This window comes from Hyla sarda, chromosome 1, assembly GCF_029499605.1.
Source record: "Hyla sarda isolate aHylSar1 chromosome 1, aHylSar1.hap1, whole genome shotgun sequence".
Lineage (NCBI taxonomy): Eukaryota > Metazoa > Chordata > Amphibia > Anura > Hylidae > Hyla > Hyla sarda.
The window spans coordinates 398580945-398605443 of record NC_079189.1 but is presented as its reverse complement, the minus strand read 5'-3'; the positions used below and the strand labels follow the sequence as shown (position 1 = coordinate 398605443).

The window sequence follows — 24499 nt, the reverse complement described above, 5'->3', positions numbered from 1 at the left end:
GTAAAAAAAAATCAGCTATAAATCAAAATACTTTTTTGTTTTTCACAAAAACAGCTGATTTTTGAAAGGCTACAAAAAATGTCCTAAAAACTGTGTGTAAATATAGCCTAAGTCTACTCTCCAGCTTTTCTGTTTTAACACAGTGGCCCAGATTCATTTACCTCTTGCCATCGCAGCCAGTTTTTTGCCTCAACTCTGAAGCCCTATTTTTCAAATCTTTATGTGGTAATAACTTCATGATGCATTTACGTATCCAAGTGATTCTGAGACAGTTTTTTTCTAACACATTGCACTTTATTTTAATGATGTACTTTAGTTGATACAGCGTTTTATGTGAACAACTTCAAAATGTCATGCAACATTAGAAAAAATAATTTTTTTCTAAATTTGAAATTATCTGCTAGTATGAAAGATAGACTTGCCACAAAAAATAGTTTTTATTTCAAATTTACAATAGGTTGATTTTTATGTTCAGGTAATTTATTAAACATTCTTTAACTTTTTTAGAAAGTTAAAAAGCTTATAAATTAAGCAGTAATTTAGCATATTTTCAAGAAAATGTCAAAAAATCTTTATGGACCAGTTCAGTTCTGAAATAAATTTGAAGTAATTTATATGTTAGGAACCCAAAATGACCTTTGCAAACTACTAGACTCAAACACAGGCCCTAGAGCTCCTAGTTAATTTTGATGCTTCCATAAATTTAGGATATTTTGTACACATCATATCAGGTTGCAGAGGTCTTGGGGTGCCCCATTCTGTGGTAAATGAGACACTGATCGCTTTAAACAAATTTTTTATTAGGTAAGACAAAAAAATCTATTCTGCTATAGTTTTTCTATTTATTTAAAATTAACACAATTTTTCTTGCAGTTTAAATAGAATGTTAACTTTATTATACAGGTCGGTACAATTATGGTGATACCTAATTTATACACCACAAATACATTTTGTTAAAAAAAAAAATTGTGTTTGTGCGTCCCCAGTTTTATAGGTTAGATTGTTAAGGATGCAACGACAATAAATATGACTATATATGTTTTTTTTCTAAAAAATAAATTTATAATGGAAGAATTTTTTATCAATATTTTTATTTATTCAGTGTTTTTTCTACGTCTGGACTAGTGACTATTTTACAGTATTTTGTGTGGAATGGCTGAAACAGCCTTTGAAGGGGTTGTTAGAGAGCACCAGAGATACACGAGTACAGCAATCGTGCATCCCTGCCACTCCCATACAAATTAATAAGGTGTGTTTAATCTACAGCATGGGCTACCACTGAGGGCCAGGCTCGTTTGTGAAGATCGCAAGGGTCTTAGTGGTTTAACAACAACCACCTCACTCAGCTCCTTTAAAAATGTTATTTAAAAAAGATTCCAAGAGGTTTGAGCAAATTTACCCAAAAAATGTGCTTTCTGTGCACAGCCAGAACATGTCTTTATAAAATTACAGGCGTGAGTACACATCTGCTAGGCAGAATCAAGAAGACATCTCAAAATGCCACTAAGATTCTACTTTTGATTTCTTGTAGAAAAGTAATGTGCGTGTACAAACAAGATAAGGTTAGACAATGCCATCTACTGTCAGCAATGTCAAATTACATTTTCCTTCTTTTTTTTTATGCCAAATATGTTACATTTTTTCTTATAGACTTTTAGCTTATCTTTACATCTGTAAAGCGGATTATTCTGCACATATACGTCTCAGTACCAATGTTGGCTTTGTTCGCATCTGTTTTGTTTAAGATTTTATAAAAAAAATCCAGCAGAAAATATCATAATGTACAGTTCCATTATGTCCAGTAAAATGAAGGACATCAAGATCCAACTGATCACTGACAATGGGGTCTATCGGCACAATTAGTGCCCGTATCCGGTATTGCTTTTATGTTTATTTCTCTCCTCCTATGGATTTCTTCACATGGCGGAATGTCTGTACGGAATTCAGCTGGAATATTCCACATGGACATTTCAATAGGATTCCACTGCACAAAGTAAAACAGTAAGAATATAAGAATATGAGCGAGCCAAGCCAGCAAAACTGATCTCACTTAGAACTTTGGGGTGACAGCAGCTCAAAGAACTTTTGAACATTGCCATGCTCAAGGTGAGTCTGGCAAAGGCAGTTATACTAGCAGAAGGAATGTGGAACACATGGCATCCCATGTTCTATATGGAGGGTGCGTGGGGGGTCCCTCTTCGTGCAGGGGTCATGATGCGCTGCTCTGGGGGAGAGCTGGAGCTCCATACAGGAGATTGTGGGGGGTCCAAGTAATCTGCCCCCCCGTGGTATAGAGGGTGCGGAAAGGGGATACGTTTTGAGACTTCTCCTTAAACAAAGCATTAATCAGTGGGCTGACCTCAGACAGTGATCTCCTGTCACCTGCAGTACTGTATCAAGTTGGTGCACTACAAATCCCAGCCAGCAGTAAACAAGCCCACAAGAGCTATTACATTAGTATCCCTAACAACCTAAGCAAAGCAGTGGTCCAAACTATAATATAAGCAATCCGATACCACCTTTTCTCTACATAGGTTTCGATAAATCTCCTCTATTCTGTGGGTCAATACGATTACCCAGATTTGCATAAAAATGTTTTTAACAAAATATGTAATGGGCCTACTTTTACTATGTAGAACATCAATGGGGGATTCAGTTCCTAAGGGAATTTAAAAAGGTTAAAACAAAAAAAAGTCAAAAGATGTTTAAAAAAAAAAAATGAAAAATCCCATCCATAATAAAAAATTTCAAATCATCCTTTTTCTAATGAGAAAATGTAAACAAAAAAATACATAAATATATTTGTCAGATGTGGAAATGTCCAAACTATTAAAATATAATGTGTGTGACACTGCATGACGAAGGGCCTACACGTAAAAAATCTGATCTGGTAGTAAAAAAAATTGGATCTGCTGTAAAACATGATGAGAACTATACACACTGGTTATTGTTGTAATCATACCAGCCACAGGAATATAGATAACATGTGAATTTTACAGCAAAATTCTGTTTTGAAGTATATTTTATGGTAACATGAAGTCAAGGCTGTCATTACAAACTACAATTGGCCCCACAAAAAACAAGCTTCCATATGGCATCTGTAAATGAAAACATAAAAGCATTCTGTCTCTTAGAAGTAGAACAGGTAAAAAAAAATAACCTACAAATAAAAATGTCTTGTGTCATTAAGAGGATAAAGTATACCTTAATTTTCAGAAGTTGTTATAGTGGGGGTCAGGCTGCTGAGAAACCCATATTACTTGAACAAAGGAACAAAAGCGATCACCTTAGCACTTTCCTCAGAAATCAAAATTCTGTGCGCTCTCTTTTTCAAGAAAAGCCAAGCAGAAATGAAGGGGCACAGTGCTAAGGCAAATGTTTTTTTCCATATTTTGTAGTGATGGTGGGGGTCTCAGCAGCTAGACCCCATCTGATCACAACTTCTGGCTTGTCTTGTGACATGTTTTAATTTGTAGTCACCAAAAAGAAACACTACCAATTATGGTAGGTAGATGTGTACACTACAAGTGTATTAACTTTATGTAAAGGAATGCATACATGCAACTGAATTCAAACAAAATATACCTATAAACAATAGCATTAAATTCCATATTAAAATCTATAGACACCAGAACACATACAGGACAGAACATATGGAGAAGGTCACACGAACATAGGAACTCAGGATACACAAACGGAGTCCAAACAGTGACTAAGGTAAAAATAAACCACCAATAAGTATATAAAATGTATTATACTGCTCACTAAGAAAGTGCTGCAGTGGTAGACAAATTGCAAAAATTATACTGACAGATCCTGAGATACAAACCAGAAGTAAATCTTACAACTATGTGTGGTGCCAAGAAGGCAGACCAGAGAAGAAGACCCTGGGATGACGGCAGCAGGTGAGGGGACTTCCGTCCGCCATCTTGGTGGATGATCACAGAATCTGAGGTGATAATGGCAGACATCAGCGCGATTGCTGATGTCTGCCAATTCCGGTGGGTCCTTAGCTGGTAATAGCAGCAGGGACCTACCACGCATAAAGCGAGAACCGCTCTGGTGCTCGAGTCATCCAATGAACGGAATAAAAAATAAAAAAAAACTCAGATCAGCTTAGGACATTAACCTTGAATCTATTATTCTACTGTGACCTATTAAATCTCCTCTACATGGCTCTAATACACCTTTCTGCCCTCCTACTTGTTTTGTTCCCCACATGCTGTCTTTAAACTACAGGTCCCAGCATCCTTTGCTGCTGCTCTGTGCTCACTTCCTCCTAACTGCCATTTTCTTTCCAGTCCCTTGGCCCCAACCCTCAGAGCGTTACTAAGCAACCATTCCCATCCTGCTTCCATCTTCTGTACTATATAGCAATGATTCAAAAAATGGGTGCCTCCATCTGTTGCAAAACTACAACTCCCAGCATTCCCAAAAAGTCAAAGCCCATCTATAACCCCCCTCACTTCCTTAGAGTTATCAGATCTTTCTTCTGTGCAGTTGCTTCTGGGGGCATGGCTTACATGGACTCAGAGACAGCATAAAAGTCAGATGACTCTGTCTCCAAGGGTGGGGGCCAGTTAGGGGAAGATAGCCAAAACAGAGTGGACGCAGGATGGCTCATTTTCCTGCATATCGCACATTTTGTGCTTCCTATAGCTCTGCAATGGCGCATTACTTTAAATTACTTGCTTAGGAAGTTATATTTATCATTACATGAGGGAATTAAATAAATGATATTTTACTTAACTGAACTACCCCTTTAAGTACCAGGACACCAGGATGTACATTTACATCCTGTGTCGTTAAGGGGTTAAAGAAGCTCTGGAGCAAACAAAATGTCTAAATTTGTTTATAAGTTAGGCACACTTTAACCCTTAACCACCAAGGACGTACCGATACATCCTTGGTCCTGCTCTCCTGATATAACGCGGGGTTACACAGTAACCCCGCGTCATATCATGGCGGGCCCGCCGTCATAGTGAAGCCGGGACCCGCCTCTAATAGCGCGCAGTGCCGATCGCGGCGCCGCGCGCTATTAACCCTTTAGCCACGCGTTCAGAGCTGAGCCGCGCGGCTAAAAGCGAAAGTTGCCGGCTAGCTCAGTCGGGCTGTTCGGGATAGCCGCGGCGAAATCGCGGCATCCCAAACAGCTTATAGGACAGCGGGAGGGCCCCTACCTGCCTCCTTGCTGTCCGATCGCCGAATGACTGCTCAGTGCCTGAGATCCAGGCATGAGCAGTCATGCGGCAGAATCGTCGATCACTGGTTTCTTATGAGAAACCAGTGATCAATGATGAAGATGGAAGCTATAACACTGCAAAAAAAAAGTGAAAAAAAAAGTGAATAAAGATCATTTAACTCCTCCCCTATTAAAAGTTTGAATCACCCCCCTTTTCCAATAAAAAAAAAAAAACACAGTGTAAATAAAAATAAACATATATGGTATCACCGCGTGCGTAAATGTCCGAATTATAAAAATATATCATTAATTAAACCGCTCAGTCAATGGCGTGCGCGCAAAAAAAATTCCAAAGTCCAAAATAGTGCATTTTTGGTCACTTTTTATATCAATAAGTCCTATCAATGCAAAAATTGTACCGTTAAAAACTTCAGATCACGGCGCAAAAAATGAGCCCTCATACCGCCCCATACACGGAAAAATAAAAAAGTTATAGGGGTCAGAAGATGACAATTTTAAACATATTGTTACGCCGAGCGCTCCGGGTCCCCGCTCCTCCCCGGAGCGCTCGCAACTTCCTCGCATTTGCAGCGCCCCGGTCAGACCTGCTGACCGGGTGCGCTGCAATGTCTCTCTCAGCCGGGATGCGATTCGCGATGCGGGAGGCGCCCGCTCGCGATGCGCATCCCGGCTCCCGTACCTGACTCGCTCCCCGTCGGTCTTGTCCCGGCGCGCACGGCCCCGCTCCTTAGGGCGCGCGCGCGCCGGGTCTCTACAATTTAAAGGGCCACTGTGCCACTGATTGGCGCAGCAGGCTTAATTAGTGTGTTCACCTGTGCACTCCCTATTTATACATCACTTCCCCTGCACTCCCTCGCCGGATCTTGTTGCCATTGTGCCAGTGAAAGCGTTTCCTTGTGTGTTCCTAGCCTGTGTTCCAGACCTCCTGCCGTTGCCCCTGACTACGATCCTTGCTGCCTGCCCTGACCTTCTGCTACGTCCGACCTTGCTCTTGTCTACTCCCTTGTACCGCGCCTATCTTCAGCAGTCAGAGAGGTTGAGCCGTTGCTGGTGGATACGACCTGGTTGCTACCGCCGCTGCAAGACCATCCCGCTTTGCGGCGGGCTCTGGTGAATACCAGTAGCAACTTAGAACCGGTCCACCAACACGGTCCACGCCAATCCCTCTCTGGCACAGAGGATCCACCTCCAGCTACAGCAGCTATTACCACAACTCCAGCAACAATCTCCTTCGCCAGCTCCTGCACCTCCTCCGCAGCGAGTGGCCACTTCCGGCCTACGATTATCCTTGCCGGATAAATTTGATGGGGTTTTGCCGTGGCTTTCTTTCACAATGTTCCCTGCACTTGGAGATGATGTCGGACCATTTTTCTATTGAAAGGTCTAAGGTGGCTTTCGTAGTCAGCCTTCTGTCTGGGAAAGCTCTGTCATGGGCCACACCGCTCTGGGACCGCAATGACCCTGTCACTGCCTCTGTACACTCCTTCTTCACGGAGATTCGAACTGTCTTTGAGGAACCTGCCCGAGCCTCTTCTGCTGAGACTGCCCTGCTGAACCTGGTCCAGGGTAATACTTCCGTTGGCGAGTACGCCATCCAATTCCGTACTCTTGCCTCCGAATTATCCTGGAATAATGAGGCCCTCTGCGCGACCTTTAAAAAAGGCCTATCCAGCAACATCAAAGATGTGCTGGCCGCACGAGAAATTCCTGCTAACCTGCATGAACTTATTCATCTGGCCACCCGCATTGACATGCGTTTTTCCGAAAGGCGTCAGGAGCTCCGCCAGGATATGGACTTTGTTCGCACGAGGCGGTTTCTCTCCCCGGCTCCTCTCTCCTCTGGTCCTCTGCAATCCGTTCCTGTGCCTCCCGCCGTGGAGGCTATGCAAGTTGACCGGTCTCGCTTGACACCTCAAGAGAGGATACGACGCCGCATGGAGAATCTGTGCCTGTACTGTGCCGGTACCGAACACTTCCTGAAGGATTGTCCTATCTGTCCTCCCCGCCTGGAAAGACGTCCGCTGATTCCGCACAAAGGTGAGACAGTTTTTGATGTCAACTCTGCTTCTCCACGCCTTACTGTGCCTGTGCGGATATCTTCCTCTACCTTCTCCTTCTCTGCTATGGCCTTCCTGGATTCCGGATCTGCAGGAAATTTTATTTTGGCCTCTCTCATCAACAGGTTCAACATCCCGGTGACCAGTCTCGCCAGACCCCTCTACATCAATTCTGTTAACAATGAAAGATTGGACTGTACCGTGCGTTACCGCACGGAACCTCTCCTAATGTGCATCGGACCTCATCACGAAAAAATTGAATTTTTGGTCCTCTCCAACTGCACTTCTGAAATTCTTCTTGGATTACCGTGGCTTCAACGCCATTCCCCAACCCTTGATTGGTCCACAGGAGAAATCAAGAACTGGGGTACTTCTTGTCTCAAGGACTGTCTTAAACCGGTTCCCAGTACTCCCTGCCGTGACCCTGTGGTTCCCCCTGTATCCGGTCTTCCTAAGGCTTATATGGACTATGCTGACGTCTTTTGCAAGAAGCAAGCTGAGATTTTACCCCCTCACAGGCCTTATGACTGTCCTATTGACCTCCTCCCGGGTACTACTCCACCCCGGGGCAGAATCTATCCTCTGTCTGCTCCAGAGACTCTTGCCATGTCAGAGTACATCCAGGAAAATTTAAAAAAGGGCTTTATCCGCAAATCCTCCTCTCCTGCCGGAGCTGGATTTTTTTTTGTGTCCAAAAAAGATGGCTCCCTACGCCCTTGCATTGACTACCGCGGACTTAATAAAATCACGGTAAAAAAACGCTACCCCCTACCTCTTATCTCGGAACTCTTTGATCGCCTACAAGGTGCCCACATCTTTACCAAACTGGACTTAAGGGGGGCTTATAATCTCATCCGCATCAGGGAGGGGGACGAATGGAAGACCGCATTTAACACCAGAGATGGACACTTTGAGTATCTGGTCATGCCCTTTGGCCTGTGCAACGCCCCTGCCGTCTTCCAAGACTTTGTTAATGAAATTTTTCGTGATCTCTTATATTCCTGTGTTGTGGTTTATCTGGACGATATTCTGATTTTTTCTGCCAACTTAGAAGAACACCGCCAGCATGTCCGCATGGTTCTTCAGAGACTTCGGGACAATCAACTTTGTGCCAAAATGGAGAAATGTCTCTTTGAATGTCAATCTCTTCCTTTCCTAGGATACTTGGTCTCTGGCCAGGGACTACAAATGGACCCAGATAAACTTTCTGCCGTCTTAGATTGGCCACGCCCCTCCGGACTCCGTGCTATCCAATGTTTTTTGGGGTTTGCCAATTATTACAGACAATTTATTCCACACTTTTCCACTATTGTGGCTCCTATCGTGGCTTTAACCAAGAAAAATGCCAATCCCAAGTCCTGGTCTCCACAAGCGGAAGACGCATTTAAACATCTCAAGTCTGCCTTTTCTTCTGCTCCCGTGCTCTCCAGACCTGACCCATCTAAACCCTTCCTATTGGAGGTAGATGCCTCCTCAGTGGGAGCTGGAGCTGTCCTTCTACAAAAAAATTCTTCCGGGCATGCTGTTACTTGTGGGTTTTTTTCTAGGACCTTCTCTCCAGCGGAGAGAAATTAATCCATCGGGGATCGAGAACTACTGGCCATTAAATTGGCGCTTGAGGAATGGAGGCATCTGCTGGAGGGATCAAAATTTCCAGTTATCATATACACTGATCACAAGAATCTCTCCTATCTCCAGTCTGCCCAACGACTGAACCCTCGCCAGGCCAGGTGGTCGTTGTTCTTTGCCCGTTTTAACTTTGAAATTCATTTTCGCCCTGCTGACAAGAACATTAGGGCCGATGCCCTCTCTCGTTCTTCTGATGCCTCTGAAGTAGAGGTATCTCCGCAACACATCATTCCTCCGGACTGTCTGATCTCCACTTCTCCAGCCTCCATCAGGCAAACTCCTCCAGGGAAGACCTTCGTTTCTCCACGCCAGCATCTCGGGATTCTCAAATGGGGACACTCCTCCCATCTCGCAGGCCATGCGGGCATCAAAAAATCCTTGCAACTCATCTCTCGTTTTTATTGGTGGCTGACTCTGGAGACGGATGTTGTTGATTTTGTGCGGGCCTGTACTGTCTGTGCTCGGGATAAGACTCCTCGCCAGAAGCCTGCTGGCCTCCTTCATCCTCTGCCCGTTCCCGAACAGCCTTGGTCACAGATTGGTATGGACTTTATTACAGACTTGTCCTCATCCCGTGGCAACACAGTTGTTTGGGTGGTCGTTGATCGATTTTCCAAGATGGCACATTTTATTCCTCTTCCTGGTCTTCCTTCAGCGCCTCAGTTGGCAAAGCAATTTTTTGTACACATTTTTCGCCTTCATGGATTGCCCACGCATATCGTCTCGGATAGAGGCGTCCAATTCGTGTCTAAATTCTGGAGGGCCCTCTGTAAACAGCTCAAGATTAAATTAAACTTCTCTTCTTCTTATCATCCCCAATCCAATGGGCAAGTAGAAAGAATTAATCAGGTCCTGGGTGACTATTTACGGCATTTTGTTTCCTCCCGCCAGGATGACTGGGCAGATCTTCTACCATGGGCCGAATTCTCATACAACTTCAGAGTCTCCGAATCTTCTGCTAAGTCCCCATTTTTCGTGGTGTACGACCGTCACCCTCTTCCCCCCCTCCCTACTCCCTTGCCCTCTGGTTTGCCCGCTGTGGATGAAGTGACTCGTGATCTTTCCACCATATGGAAAGAGACCCAAAATTCTCTTTTACAGGCTTCATCCCGGATGAAAAGATTTGCCGATAAGAAAAGAAGAACTCCCCCCATTTTTGCTCCCGGAGACAAGGTATGGCTCTCTGCTAAATATGTCCGCTTTCGTGTCCCCAGTTACAAACTGGGACCACGCTATCTTGGTCATTTCAAAGTCTTGTGCCAGATCAACCCTGTCTCTTACAAACTCCTTCTTCCTCCTTCTCTTCGTATTCCCAATGCCTTCCATGTCTCTCTCCTTAAACCACTCATCATTAACCGCTTCTCTCCCAAACTTGTTTCTCCCACTCCTGTATCCGGTTCTTCTGACGTCTTCTCCGTGAAGGAGATTCTGGCCTCCAAGACGGTCAGAGGAAAAAAAAAATTTTTGGTGGATTGGGAAGGCTGTGGTCCAGAAGAGAGATCCTGGGAACCTGAGGACAACATCCTAGACAAAAGTCTTATTCTCAGGTTCTCAGGCTCCAAGAAGAGGGGGAGACCCAAGGGGGGGGGTACTGTTACGCCGAGCGCTCCGGGTCCCCGCTCCTCCCAGGAGCGCTTGCAACTTCCTCGCATTTGCAGCGCCCCGGTCAGACCTGCTGACCGGGTGCGCTGCAATGTCTCTCTCAGCCGGGATGCGATTCGCGATGCGGGAGGCGCCCGCTCGCGATGCGCATCCCGGCTCCCGTACCTGACTCGCTCCCCGTCGGTCTTGTCCCGGCGCGCGCGGCCCCGCTCCTTAGGGCGCGTGCGCGCCGGGCCTCTGCAATTTAAAGGGCCCCTGTGCCACTGATTGGCGCAGCAGGCTTAATTAGTGTGTTCACCTGTGCACTCCCTATTTATACATCACTTCCCCTGCACTCCCTCGCCGGATCTTGTTGCCATTGTGCCAGTGAAAGCGTTTCCTTGTGTGTTCCTAGCCTGTGTTCCAGACCTCCTGCCGTTGCCCCTGACTACGATCCTTGCTGCCTGCCCTGACCTTCTGCTACGTCCGACCTTGCTCTTGTCTACTCCCTTGTACCGCGCCTATCTTCAGCAGTCAGAGAGGTTGAGCCGTTGCTGGTGGATACGACCTGGTTGCTACCGCCGCTGCAAGACCATCCCGCTTTGCGGCGGGCTCTGGTGAATACCAGTAGCAACTTAGAACCGGTCCACCAACACGGTCCACGCCAATCCCTCTCTGGCACAGAGGATCCACCTCCAGCCAGCCGAATCGTGACACATATAAATTTTCCTGCATGTAGTTATGATTTTTTCCAGAAGTCTGACAAAATCAAACCTATATAAGTAGGGTATCATTTTAATCGTATGGACCTACAGAATAAAGATAAGGTGTCATTGTTACCGAGAAATGTACTACGTAGAAACGGAAGCCCCCAAAAGTTACAAAACAGCGGGTTTTTTTTCAATTTTGTCGCACAATGATTTTTTTTCCGTTTCACCGTAGATTTTTGGGAAAAATGACTGACGTCATTACAAAGTAGAATTGGTGGCGCAAAAAATAAGCCATCATATGGATTTTTAGGTGCAAAATTTAAACAGTTATGATTTTTTAAAGGCAAGGAGCAAAAAACTAAAAACGGAAAAACGGAAAACCCCACGGTCCTTAAGGGGCTAAAGACCAGGCCCATTTTAGCCTTAAGGACCAGACCAATTTTAGTTTTGCATTTCCATTTTTCCTCCTCGCCTACTAAAAATCATAACTCTTTTATATTTCCTTCCACAGATCCATATGAGGGCTTGTTTTTTGCGTCACCAATTTTGCTTTGTAATTACATCACTTATTTTACCATAAAATGTATGACGCAACCAAACAAATATTATTTATGTGGGACAATTTAAAAGAAAACAGCAATATAGCAAATTTTGGAAGGTTTTTTTTTTTTCACGCTGTACACTGTATGGGAAAAATGACATGTTTTCCTTATTCTGTGGGTCAATGAGGGACATTTATCAATGTTTGCTTATGTATTCTTTTTTTTAGTAATTTTTTCCTTACTTTTTTTTTGCTTATGTGCGACGTATTTATCAACTGGTTTCAGCCTGTTGATAATTTTCTTTCACGTAAGCAATTTTTCCTTTTCTACTTTGGTAGTAACTTTTTCTGCTCCATGTTTGAGCTGGAGTAAATTTAGTCAATTTTTAACGCTGTTGCGACTTTTTTTTGCGCAGTTGCGACTGTCGCAGTTAATAAATACCTAACTACCCGTAGTCCATTTTAAAATTATTACTACATAGTCAATTTTAGGAAAACTTGCTTTTCTCGCTTTCCAGTCAAAATGTCGCACGAAAAATCGTGTAGTCGCAGTTGCGACAATTTTGCGACAATTATAGTAAAGAAAACCTGACTAAACCCGTTGATAAATGTCCATAAATATGATTAAAATGATACCCATGTTATATGCTTTTCTATAATTGTACCGTTAAAAAAAAATCTCAAACCATTTTAACAAAATTTGTATGTTTGAAATTGCCCTATTTTGCCCACCTATAACTTTCTAATTTTTTCATATATGGGGTGGTATGAGGGCTAATTTTTTGCTCCATGATCTGTAGTTTTCATCAGTACCTCTTTTGCTTAGGTTTTACTTTTTATAAATTTTTTATAATTTTTTTGGGAATAAAATGTGACAAAAAGCAGCAATTTTGGACCTTTTACATTTTTTTTTTACGTTTACACCGTTCACCGTACAGGATAATTAACTATGGCAGCAATGCCAAATATGTGTATAAATTATTATTTTTTTTACACTTTTTGGGGGGTAAAATGGGAAAAACTAACATTTTACCTTTTTATTGGAGGAGGGTATTTTTCAAATTTTTTTACTTTTTTATTTGACATGTTTTTACTTTTTTTTTTTTTACACTTTAATAGCAATCATTTGACTGCTAATACTGTTCAGTGCTATGTATAGGACATAGCACTGATCAGTATTATCGGTGATCTTCTGCTCTGGTCAGCTCGATCTCAGACCAGAGCAGAAGACTCCGGGAGGCAGCCAGAGCAAAATGAGGGGACCTCAGGCTGCCATGCTGGATGATCGGATCCCGCGGCAGCGCAGCGGGCAATCCGATCATCCATCTAAAGTACCGCACTGCCGCAGATGCCGTGATCTGTATTGATCATGGCATCTAAGGGGTTAATGGCGGATATCCGCGTGATCGCGATGTCCGCCATTACCGGTGGGTCCCTGGCTGCTGATAGGAGCCGGGACCTGACGCATATGACGGTCATGGTGGAGCGTAAATGTACATCATGGTGCGTTAAGTACCACGGCACCATGATGTACATTTACATCCATTGTCGTTAAGAGGTTAAATGTTGTGAGGCATAATGGTATGTAAAAGCTATAACCATTATTGTGGAAATGCCAGAAAGACCAGCACATGACAGCTGAGGTCAGTGATCATCACTGGTAGCTTTTGTACTTATTTATTTATTTTAAATACTCTTAACACGGTCAACTATAGATATGGTTGGGTGCGAAAGTTTGGTGAACAGCTTCGGGTCTAAGGCACAGTTTATCCGCACTGCAGAGGGCCCTGCAAACATTTTTTTTATGTGGCCCAGTAATATCTGATGCCTGTCCGGTCTATTCCAATAATATATATGCCAGATGACACATTCTATCTGTAATGGGCATGCTCCAGGGTTGTGCTATGATTTTGATCATACATAACAATATCATGTATAAATATATTTGTTCACTAACTTTAATAAATATATATTTTTTTTGTTTCCTTCAATTGGACAGAAAAATAAGTATGTAAATATATGACGTTGACTTTACATTTAAATAGAGAACACATTCCAGGAAATGTTCACTGAGCGGCATCAGTGCCCACAGATCCTGAGCTGAGATTCTCTATCACTCCACACACCAGACATGAAGACTCTCTTGGGGTTACTCAGTGCTGTCCTGTCTCTACAATGTGGGTCTCATTTAATGAATTAGCTAAATATGTTAGTAGATGATAATATCTTCATAAGGTCCTAATTCTTTTTCTTATGCAGGTGTCACTTCACAGATCTCTATGGTGGAGTCTGGTCCTGGGATTGTGAGACCATCAGAGACTCTGGACATGACCTGTAAAGTGACTGGAGCCTCCCTGACTGACAGCACTAACATGTATTGTGTACACTGGGTCCGACAACCTGCAGGGAAAGGTCTGGAGTGGTTGGGGGCAATATGTTATGAGAATAGCAAATATTACGGTCAGTCTGTCCAGGGACGATTAACTCTCTCAAGAGACACAAATAAAGGAGAAGTTTATTTCAAACTCACTGGAGTGAAACTTGAAGAATCTGGGAAATATTATTGTGCTAGACAGAAACACAGTATAACAGTGTAAACTAAAGACATGTACACAATCTTATTTATAGAAAGTAGTTTCAATTAATTCAGAGAGGTGGGAAGAGTACCAGCTATAGACAGCTTTAGAATGATGCCTCCTTTCACTTCTTACTACAGCTGCCATTTATCTATTTGGATTAACACAACGTCATACTAGGATAGTTTAAAATTGTATAGAAATCATATTGGGGGAGATTTATCAAAACCTGTCCAGAGGAAAAGTTGCCCAGTTGCCCATAGCAACCAATCAGATTGCTTCTTTCATTTTGCAGAGGCCTTGTTAAAAATGAAAGATGCGATCTGATTGGTTGCTATGGGCAACTTTTTCTCTGGACAGGTTTTGATAAATCTCCCCCATTGTCTGTGACCTGCCAGAAAATATAGTAATACACAACATATGGTGAGCACGAGCTGTGATATTATTACATACATTGCATGTATTACCGTATTTTTCGCCGTGTAAGACGCACTTTTTCTTCCGCAAAACTGGGGGGGGAAAAGTTGGTGCATCTTATACGCCGAATACACACCTATCGCGGCGGTCCCTGCGGCCATCAACGGCCAGGACCTGCGGCTAATACAGGACATCACCGATCGCGGTGATGCCCTGTATTAACCCTTCAGACGTGGTGATCAAAGCTGACTGTCGCGTCTGAAGCGAAGATAACACTAACCCGGCTGTTCAGTCGGGATGTTCGGGACCGCCGCGGTGAAATCGCCGCAACGTTCCAGAGCGGCGGGGACACCCCGGGGAAACAGCGACAGCAATGTAGGGCAACATCCAGGGGATCGGTGATGGGTCCGGAGAGGCGGGGACACGTGAGTACTAGCTCCTATACCAGTGGTTAGAGATGAGCGAACTTACAGTAAACTCGATTCGTTACGAACTTCTTGGCTCGGCAGTTGATGACTTTTCCTGCATAAATTAGTTCAGCTTTCCGGTGCTCCCGTGGGCTGGAAAAGGTGGATACAGTCCTAGGAGACTCTTTCCTAGGACTGTATCCACCTTTTCCAGCCCACCGGAGCATCGGAAAGCTGAACTAATTTATGCAGGAAAAGTCAGCAACCTCCGAGCTGAGAAGTTTGTGACAAATCAAATTTAGTGTAAGTTCGCTCATCTCTACCAGTGGTCTTCAACCTGCGGACCTCCAGATGTTGCAAAACTACAACTCCCAGCATGCCCGGACAGCCAACGGCTGTCCGGGCATGCTGGGAGTTGTAGTTTTGCAACATCTGAAGTTCCGCAGGTTGAAGATCACTGTCCTATACTTTACATTGTATTTGGTTCAGAATCTTTATTTCCTAAATATTTATCCTATAAAATGAGGTGCGTCTTATATGCAGGAGCGTCTTATATGACGAAAAATATGGGTTTTATGAATCATGAATTCTGCTGCTTCACATATAATTATAGCTGTATTCTAGCCATTGGCACGCCCAGGAATTTTCTTTGCAGTCCTGTTCCAAGTTCTGGTAAATTCCCTTTCGCTCTCTGTTAAATTTGGAGACAATGCCAGTAGCCATGGTCTAACTTCTTTCTTCTTTACCTTCAAAATGATGTGGAGGATGAGAAGAAGAGACATAGGTGCTCATTGTCTAAGCCAGATATTTTCTTGTCAGAATTTGCCTGCTTCTCTTCACTTGGGGTTCTTTTGACTGGTTGACCCTTTGCTATCACATGCTGCTCCTAAGAAAAAAATCTACGGGTAAGAAAAAAAACAAAATGTAAACAGTGATGTCATACACACTATTACACACATGCACATAAGTAGAAAATGTAGGATGTGGCAGCAGATCCATCAAATTCCAGTTTAAAGGTAAACTGAGAGCAAATTCACCAGCACTAAACCTAATTCAACAGCGTTATAGTACGGGTCCCCCTATACAATGAGCAGGCGTTCACAAAAATGATATATATCTTACTCAGAACAGTGCCACCGTTCTGGAGATACAGGTTGTATTAGCCTCTGTTTCTAATTTGTTAAAGGGGTTGTGCGCTGCCCTGCCTTTTGGAGCTCCGCTCACAGCGTCCGGAAGTTTATTACTCTGAACGCTGTGTGCGGGCTTCCATGTTCGCGGCAGCCGGGCGTGACGTCACGCCCGGCCCCTTCGTGACGTCTCGCCCGCCCCCTCGTGACGTCTCGCCCGCCCCCTCAACGAAAGTCTATGGGAAGGGTGCGCGACCACTGTCACACCCCCTTCCCATAGACTTAGGTAGAGGGGGCGGGCGTGACGCCACGAGGGGGCGGGCGAGACGTCACAAAGGGGCCGGGCGTGACGTCACGCCCGGCTGCCGCAAACAAGTAAGCCCGCACACAGCGTTCGGAGTAATGAACTTTCGGACGCTGTGAGCGGAGCTCCAAAGGCAGGGCAGCGCACAACCCCTTTAATGTCTTACTTTGTGCAGTGGAAACATGACCCGGCATACGCATAGTCCATGTCTCTGTCCCTTCTGCTCTGATACGCCTGTCCACCTCCCACTCACATAAGGTTGACAGCATATATAAGCAGAGAGGACTGAGGCAGAGATGCTGGCTAACAGAGGGTAATACACCCTGTTTCTTCAGAACAGCGGCACCTATATGTGTAAGGTATACATCATTATAATCTGGTTCACTCGTGTATTGGGTCTGTGTCAGGGGAACTAAATGTCAGTTTCCCTTTAAGTCTTAATTTTAACTGAGACACTGGATCAAACGACTAAATCAATTTAGATCTTAAACCAGACCCCTAAAAAATGAATCGTCCTTCTAACCAGACCCCTTTGAAATACACAGACCAGCCTAAATATTATAAATAACCCTACAAAAGACCCATAAAATAGAATAATGTGAATAGTACAATACATACAGTGTGTGTATATATATATATATATAAATATATATATATATATATATATACAGACCAAACTTTTGATACACCTTCTCATTCAAAGTTTTCTTTATTTTCATGACTATGAAAATTGTAGATTCACATTGAAGGCATCAAAACTATGAATTAACACATGTGGAATTATAGACATAACAGAAAAGTGTGAAACAACTGAAAATATGTCATATTCTAGGTTCTTCAAAGGAGCCACTTTTTGCTTTGATTACTGCTTTGCACAGTCTTGGCATTCTCTTGTTGAGCTTCAAGAGGTAGTCACCTGAAATGGTTTACACTTCCCAGGTTTGCTGGTGTGGAGGAGGAGGTGTGATGGTGTGGGGGTGCTTTGCTTGTGACACAGTTGGGGATTTATTCAAAATTGAAGGCATACTGAACCAGCATGGCTACCACAGCATCTTGCAGCGGCATGCTATTCCATCCGGTTTGCGTTTAGTTGGACCATCATTTATTTTTCAACAGGACAATGTCCCCAAACACACCTCCAGGCTGTGTAAGGGCTATTTGACCAAGAAGGAGAGTGATGGGGTGCTGTGCCAGATGACCTGGCCTCCACAGTCACCGGACGTGAACCCAGTCGAGATGTTTTGGGGTGAGCTGGACCGAAGAGCGAAGGCAAAAAGGGCCAACAAGTGCTAAGCATCTCTGGGAACTCCTTCAAGACTGTTGGAAGACCATTTCAGGTGACTACCTCTTGAAGCTCATCAAGAGAATGCCAAGAGTGTGCAAAGCAGTAATCGAAGCAAAAGGTGGCTAGAGCCTAGAATATGACATATTTTCCCACTTTTTTGTTATGTATATAATTCCACATGTGTTAATTCATAGTTTTGATGCCTTCAGTGTGAATCTACAATTTTCATAGACATGAAAATAAAGAAAGCTCTGAATGAGAAGGTGTGTCCAAACTTTTGGTCTGTACTGTGTGTATATATATATATATATATATATATATATATATATATATATATATATACACACACAAAGGGAACACTTAAACAACACAATGTAACTCCAAGTCAATCACACTTCTGTGAAATCACACTGTCCACTCAGGAAGCAACACTGATTGACAATCAATTTCACATGCTGCTGTGCAAATGGAACAGATAACAGGTGGAAAATATTGGGAATTAGCAAGACACCCCCAATAACGGAGTGGTTCTGCAGGTGGTGACCACAGACCCTATGCTTCCTGGCTGATGTTTTGGTCACTTTTGAATCCTGGCGGTGCTTTCACTCTAGTGGTAGCATGAGACGGAGTCTACACCACACACACAAGTGGCTCAGGTAGTGCAGGTCATCCAGGATGGCACATCAATGCGAGCTGTGGCAAGAAGGCTTGCTGAGTCTGTCAGTGTAGTGTCCAGAGCATGGAGGTGCTACCAGGAGACAGGCCAGTACATCAGGAGACGTGAAGGAGGCTGTAGGAGGGCAACAACCCAGCAGCAGGACCGCTACCTCTGCCTTTGTGCAAGGAGGAGCAGGAGGAGCACTGCCAGAGCCCTGCAAAATGACCTCCAGTAGGCCACAAATGTGCATGTGTCCACTCAAATGGTCAGAAACAGACTCCATGAAGGTGGTATGAGGGCCCGACATCCACAGGTGAGGGTTGAGCTTACAGCCCAACACCGTGCAGTACATTTAGCATTTGCCAGAGAACACCAAAATTGGCAAATTCGCCACTGGCGCCCTGTGCTCTTCACAGATGAAAGCGGGTTCACACTGAGCACATGTGACAGACGTGACAGAGTCTGGAGACGCCATGGAGAACGTTCTGCTGCCTGCAACATCCTCCAGCATGACCAGTTTGGCGGTGGCTTAGTAACGGTGTTGGTTGACATTTCTTTGGAGGGCTGCACAGCCCTCCATGTGTTTGCTAGAGATAGCCTGACTGCTATAAGATACCGAGAGGAGATCCTCAGACCCCTTGTGAGACTATATGCTGGTACGGTTGGCCCTGGGTTCCTCCTAATGCAAGACAATGCTAGACCTCATGTGGCTAGAATGTGCCAGCAGTTCCTGAAAGAGGAAGGCATTGATCTTATGGACTGGCCCGCACGTTCCCCAGACCTAAATCCGATTGAGCACATCTGGGACATCATGTCTCGCTCCATCCACCAACGCCACGTTGCACCACAGACTATCCAGGAGTTGGACACCTCATCCATCTCGCCACCTCATCAGGAGCATACCCAGGCATTGTAGGGAGGCCATACGGGCACATGGAGGCCACACACACTACTGAGCCTCATTTTGACTTGTTTTAAGGACATCACATCAAAGTTGGATCAGCCTGTAGTATGGTTTTCCACTTTGATTTTGATATCCAGACTAGTGTTGAGCGGCATAGGCCATATTCGAATTCGGGATATTTCGCGAATATATGGACGAATATTCGTCATATATTCGCTAAATTTGCGATATTTCGCGAATATATGGACGAATATTCGTCATATTTTAGCAAAATTCGCATATTCGTAATATTCGCGTTTTATTTTCGCATATGCGAAAATGTGCATATTCAAAAATTAGCATAAATGGAAATTTGCATATGCGAAAATTAGCATATGCTAAAATTCGTACGCCAGTCTCACACAGTAGTATTAGAGCCTTCTTTACACCACACAAGCTGGAAGCAGAGAGGGATGATCACTGTGATGTGTACTGTGAAAAAAAAAAAAACGATTATTCGTAATTACGAATATATAGTGCTATATTTGCGAATATTTGCGAATTCGCGAATATGCGATATTCGCGAATAAAATTTGCATTGCGAATATTCACGAGCAACACTAATCCAGACCTCCATTGGTTGATAAATTTGATTTCCATTGATAATTTTTGTGTGATTTTGTTGTCAGCACATTCAACTATGTAAAGATGAAAGTATTTAATACGATTAGTTCATTCATTCAGATCTAGGATGTGTTATCTTAGTGTTCCCTTTATTTTTTTGAGCAGTGTATATACTCATTGACAAAAAAGAATAATGCATCAAGAAGGAGTGGTAGATATAAAATGAAACTTTTTGGGAATGTAATGATGACATGACGTTACAATATTAGATACGTTTGCTTGAAAAAACTGCCACCTCTAGCCTGGATATAGGATAAGATTCTGTTGGATATGGAGGCATAGCGGTTTTGTATAGCATCTTGTGGAAAATTTGCCCACAGATGTTGCAGCTTGGCCTGTAGTTCCTGCAGACTTGTTGGTTACCAAATCTGCCATAAATGCATGATTGATGATATATCTGGTAACTATGAAGGCCAAAAAAGTAAATCTGGTGAAAACAGTCCTGGGAAACAATAACTGTATGAAGAATAGAAAGCCAGGGCACTCACCATAAATGCTTGATTCTTCTTTATTAACAATATCACAGGGATCCTTCTAACAGGGTGCATCAGCCTGTTAGAAGGATCGCTGTGTTTGTTTGTCCGCATGTACCCATCTGCACACTGATGTACATGTAATATCATTAATAAAGAAGAATCAAGCATTTATGGTGAGTGCCCTGGCTTTCTATTCTTTATACAGTTATTGATTACAAGAGAACTTACGATAACAGTGAGCACCACCTATTGCTACTTACCAGCTGCTATATAAAGGGAAATTGTGTCGAACAAGGGAATGCACAGCATTGCAGTGCCAAGAATATATGTGTTACGCCGAGCACTCCGGGCCCCCGCTCCTCCCCGGAGCGCTCGCAACATCCTCGCAATTGCAGCGCCCCGGTCAGACCTGCTGACCGGGTGCGCTGCAATATCTCTCTCAGCCGGGATGCGATTCGCGATGCGGGAGGCGCCCGCTCGCGATGCGCATCCCGGCTGCCGTACCTGACCCGTTCCCCGTCGGTCTTGTCCCAGCGCGCGCGGCCCCGCTCCTTATGGCGCGCGCGCGCCGGGTCTCTGCAATTTAAAGGGCCACTGCGCCACTGATTGGCGCAGCAGGCTTAATTAGTGTGTTCACCTGTGCACTCCCTACTTATACCTCACTTCCCCTGCACTCCCTCGCCGGATCTAGTTGCCATTGTGCCAGTGAAAGCGTTTCCTTGTGTGTTCCTAGCCTGTGTTCCAGACCTCCTGCCGTTGCCCCTGACTACGATCCTTGCTGCCTGCCCTGACCTTCTGCTACGTCCTACCTTGCTCTTGTCTACTCCCTTGTACCGCGCCTATCTTCAGCAGTCAGAGAGGTTGAGCCGTTGCTGGTGGATACGACCTGGTTGCTACCGCTGCTGCAAGACCATCCCGCTTTGCGGCGGGCTCTGGTGAATACCAGTAGCAGCTTAGAACCGGTCCACCAACACGGTCCACGCCAATCCCTCTCTGGCACAGAGGATCCACCTCCAGCCAGCCGAATCGTGACAGTAGATCCGGCCATGGATCCCGCTGAAGTCCCATTGCCAGTTGTCGCCGACCTCACCACGGTGGTCGCCCAGCAGTCGCAACAGATAGCGCAACAAGGCCACCAGCTGTCTCAACTGACCGTGATGCTACAGCAGCTACTACCACAACTCCAGCAACAATCTCCTCCGCCAGCTCCTGCACCTCCTCTGCAGCGAGTGGCCGCTTCCGGCCTACGATTATCCTTGCCGGATAAATTTGATGGGGACACTAAGTTTTGCCGTGGCTTTCTTTCGTAATGTTCCCTGCACTTGGAGATGATGTCGGACCAGTTTCCTACTGAAAGGTCTAAGGTGGCTTTCGTAGTCAGCCTTCTGTCTGGGAAAGCTCTGTCATGGGCCACACCGCTCTGGGACCGCAATGACCCTGTCACTGCCTCTGTATACTCCTTCTTCACGGAGATTCGAAGTGTCTTTGAGGAACCTGCCCGAGCCTCTTCTGCTGAGACTGCCCTACTGAACCTGGTCCAGGGTAATTCTTCTGTTGGCGAGTACGCCATCCAATTCCGTACTCTTGCCTCCGAATTATCCTGGAATAATGAGGCCCTCTGCGCGACCTTTAAAAAAGGCCTATCCAGCAACATTAAAGATGTGCTGGCCGCACGAGAAATTCCTGCTAACCTGCATGAACTTATTCATCTGGCCACCCGCATTGACATGCGTTTTTCCAAAAGGCGTCAGGAGCTCCGCCAGGATATGGACTTTGTTCGCACGAGGCGTTTTTTCTCCCCGGCTCCTCTCTCCTCTGGTCCTCTGCAATCCGTTCCTGTGCCTCCCGCCGTGGAGGCTATGCAAGTTGACCGGTCTCGCTTGACACCTCAAGAGAGGACACGACGCCGCATGGAGAATCTGTGCCTGTACTGTGCCGGTACCGAACACTTCTTGAAGGATTGTCCTATCCGTCCTCCCCGTCTGGAAAGACGTACGCTGACTCCGCACAAAGGTGAGACAGTTCTTGATGTCAACTCTGCTTCTCCACGCCTTACTGTGCCTGTGCGGAAATCTTCCTCTACCTTCTCCTTCTCTGCTATGGCCTTCTTGGATTCCGGATCTGCAGGAAATTTTATTTTGGCCTCTCTCTCATCAACAGGTTCAACATCCCGGTGACCAGTCTCGCCAGACCCCTCTACATCAATTCTGTTAACAATGAAAGATTGGACTGTACCGTGCGTTACCGCACGGAACCTCTCCTAATGTGCATCGGACCTCATCACGAAAAAATTTAATTTTTGGTCCTCTCCAACTGCACTTCCGAAATTCTTCTTGGATTACCGTGGCTTCAACGCCATTCCCCAACCCTTGATTGGTCCACAGGAGAGATCAAGAACTGGGGTACTTCTTGTCTCAAGGACTGTCTTAAACCGGTTCCCAGTACTCCCTGCCGTGACCCTGTGGTTCCCCCTGTACCCGGTCTTCCTAAGGCTTATATGGACTATGCTGACGTGTTTTGCAAAAAGCAAGCTGAGACTTTACCTCCTCACAGGCCTTATGACTGTCCTATTGACCTCCTCCCGGGTACTACTCCACCCCGGGGCAGAATCTATCCTCTGTCTGCTCCAGAGACTCTTGCCATGTCAGAGTACATCCAGGAAAATTTAAAAAAGGGGTTTATCCGCAAATCCTCCTCTCCTGCCGGAGCTGGATTTTTTTTGTGTCCAAAAAAGATGGCTCCCTACATCCTTGCATTGATTACCGCGGACTTAATAAAATCACGGTAAAAAACCGCTACCCCTTACCTCTTATCTCGGAACTCTTTGATCGCCTACAAGGTGCCCACATCTTTACCAAACTGGACTTAAGAGGTGCTTATAATCTCATCCGCATCAGGGAGGGGGACGAACGGAAGACTGCATTTAACACCAGAGATGGACACTTTGAGTATCTGGTCATGCCCTTTGGCCTGTGCAACGCCCCTGCCGTCTTCCAAGACTTTGTTAATGAAATTTTTCGTGATCTCTTATATTCCTGTGTTGTGGTTTATTTGGACGATATTCAGATTTTTTCTGCCAACTTAGAAGAACACCGCCAGCATGTCCGCATGGTTCTTCAGAGACTTCGAGACAATCAACTTTATGCCAAGATGGAGAATTGTCTCTTTGAATGTCAATCTCTTCCTTTCCTAGGATACTTGGTCTCTGGTCAGGGACTACAAATGGACCCAGAGAAGCTAGCTGCTGTATTAGATTGGCCACGCCCCTCCGGACTCCGTGCTATCCAACGTTTTTTGGGCTTCGCCAATTATTACAGACAATTTATTCAACACTTTTCCACTATTGTGGCTCCTATCGTGGCTTTAACCAAGAAAAATGCCAATCCCAAGTCCTGGTCTCCCCAAGCGGAAGACGCATTTAAACATCTCAAGTCTGCCTTTTCTTCTGCTCCCGTGCTCTCCAGACCTGACCCATCTAAACCCTTCGTATTGGAGGTAGATGCCTCCTCAGTGGGAGCTGGAGCTGTCCTTCTACAAAAAAATTCTTCCGGGCATTCTGTTACTTGTGGTTTTTTTCCTAGGACCTTCTCTCCGGCGGAGAGAAACTACTCCATCGGGGATCGAGAACTACTGGCCATTAAATTGGCGCTTGAGGAATGGAGGCATCTGCTGGAGGGATCAAAATTTCCAGTTATCATATACACTGATCACAAGAATCTCTCCTATCTCCAGTCTGCCCAACGACTGAACCCTCGCCAGGCCAGGTGGTTGTTGTTCTTTGCCCGTTTTAACTTTGAAATTCATTTTCGCCCTGCCGACAAGAACATTAGGGCCGATGCCCTCTCTCGTTCCTCGGATGCCTCTGAAGTAGAGCTCTCTCCGCAACACATCATTCCTCCTGACTGTCTGATCTCCACTTCTCCAGCCTCCATCAGGCAAACTCCTCCAGGGAAGACCTTCG

At 44.9% G+C, this 24499-nt stretch overlaps 2 gene segments (V, D, J or C); both read left to right on the top strand.

The window, feature by feature from the left end:
• Window positions 1-13755: 13755 nt before the first annotated feature.
• Window positions 13756-14318, top strand: LOC130363214 (Ig heavy chain V region PJ14-like). The segment is given in 2 exon segments: window positions 13756-13898; window positions 13981-14318. Coding segments are annotated over 2 exon segments (384 nt in total).
• A 375-nt stretch (window positions 14319-14693) lies between these two features.
• The window catches only part of LOC130277074 (Ig heavy chain V region PJ14-like), a 38753-nt gene continuing 28947 nt past the window's right edge, over window positions 14694-24499 (top strand). The window contains exon 1 of the V gene segment in view: window positions 14694-14720.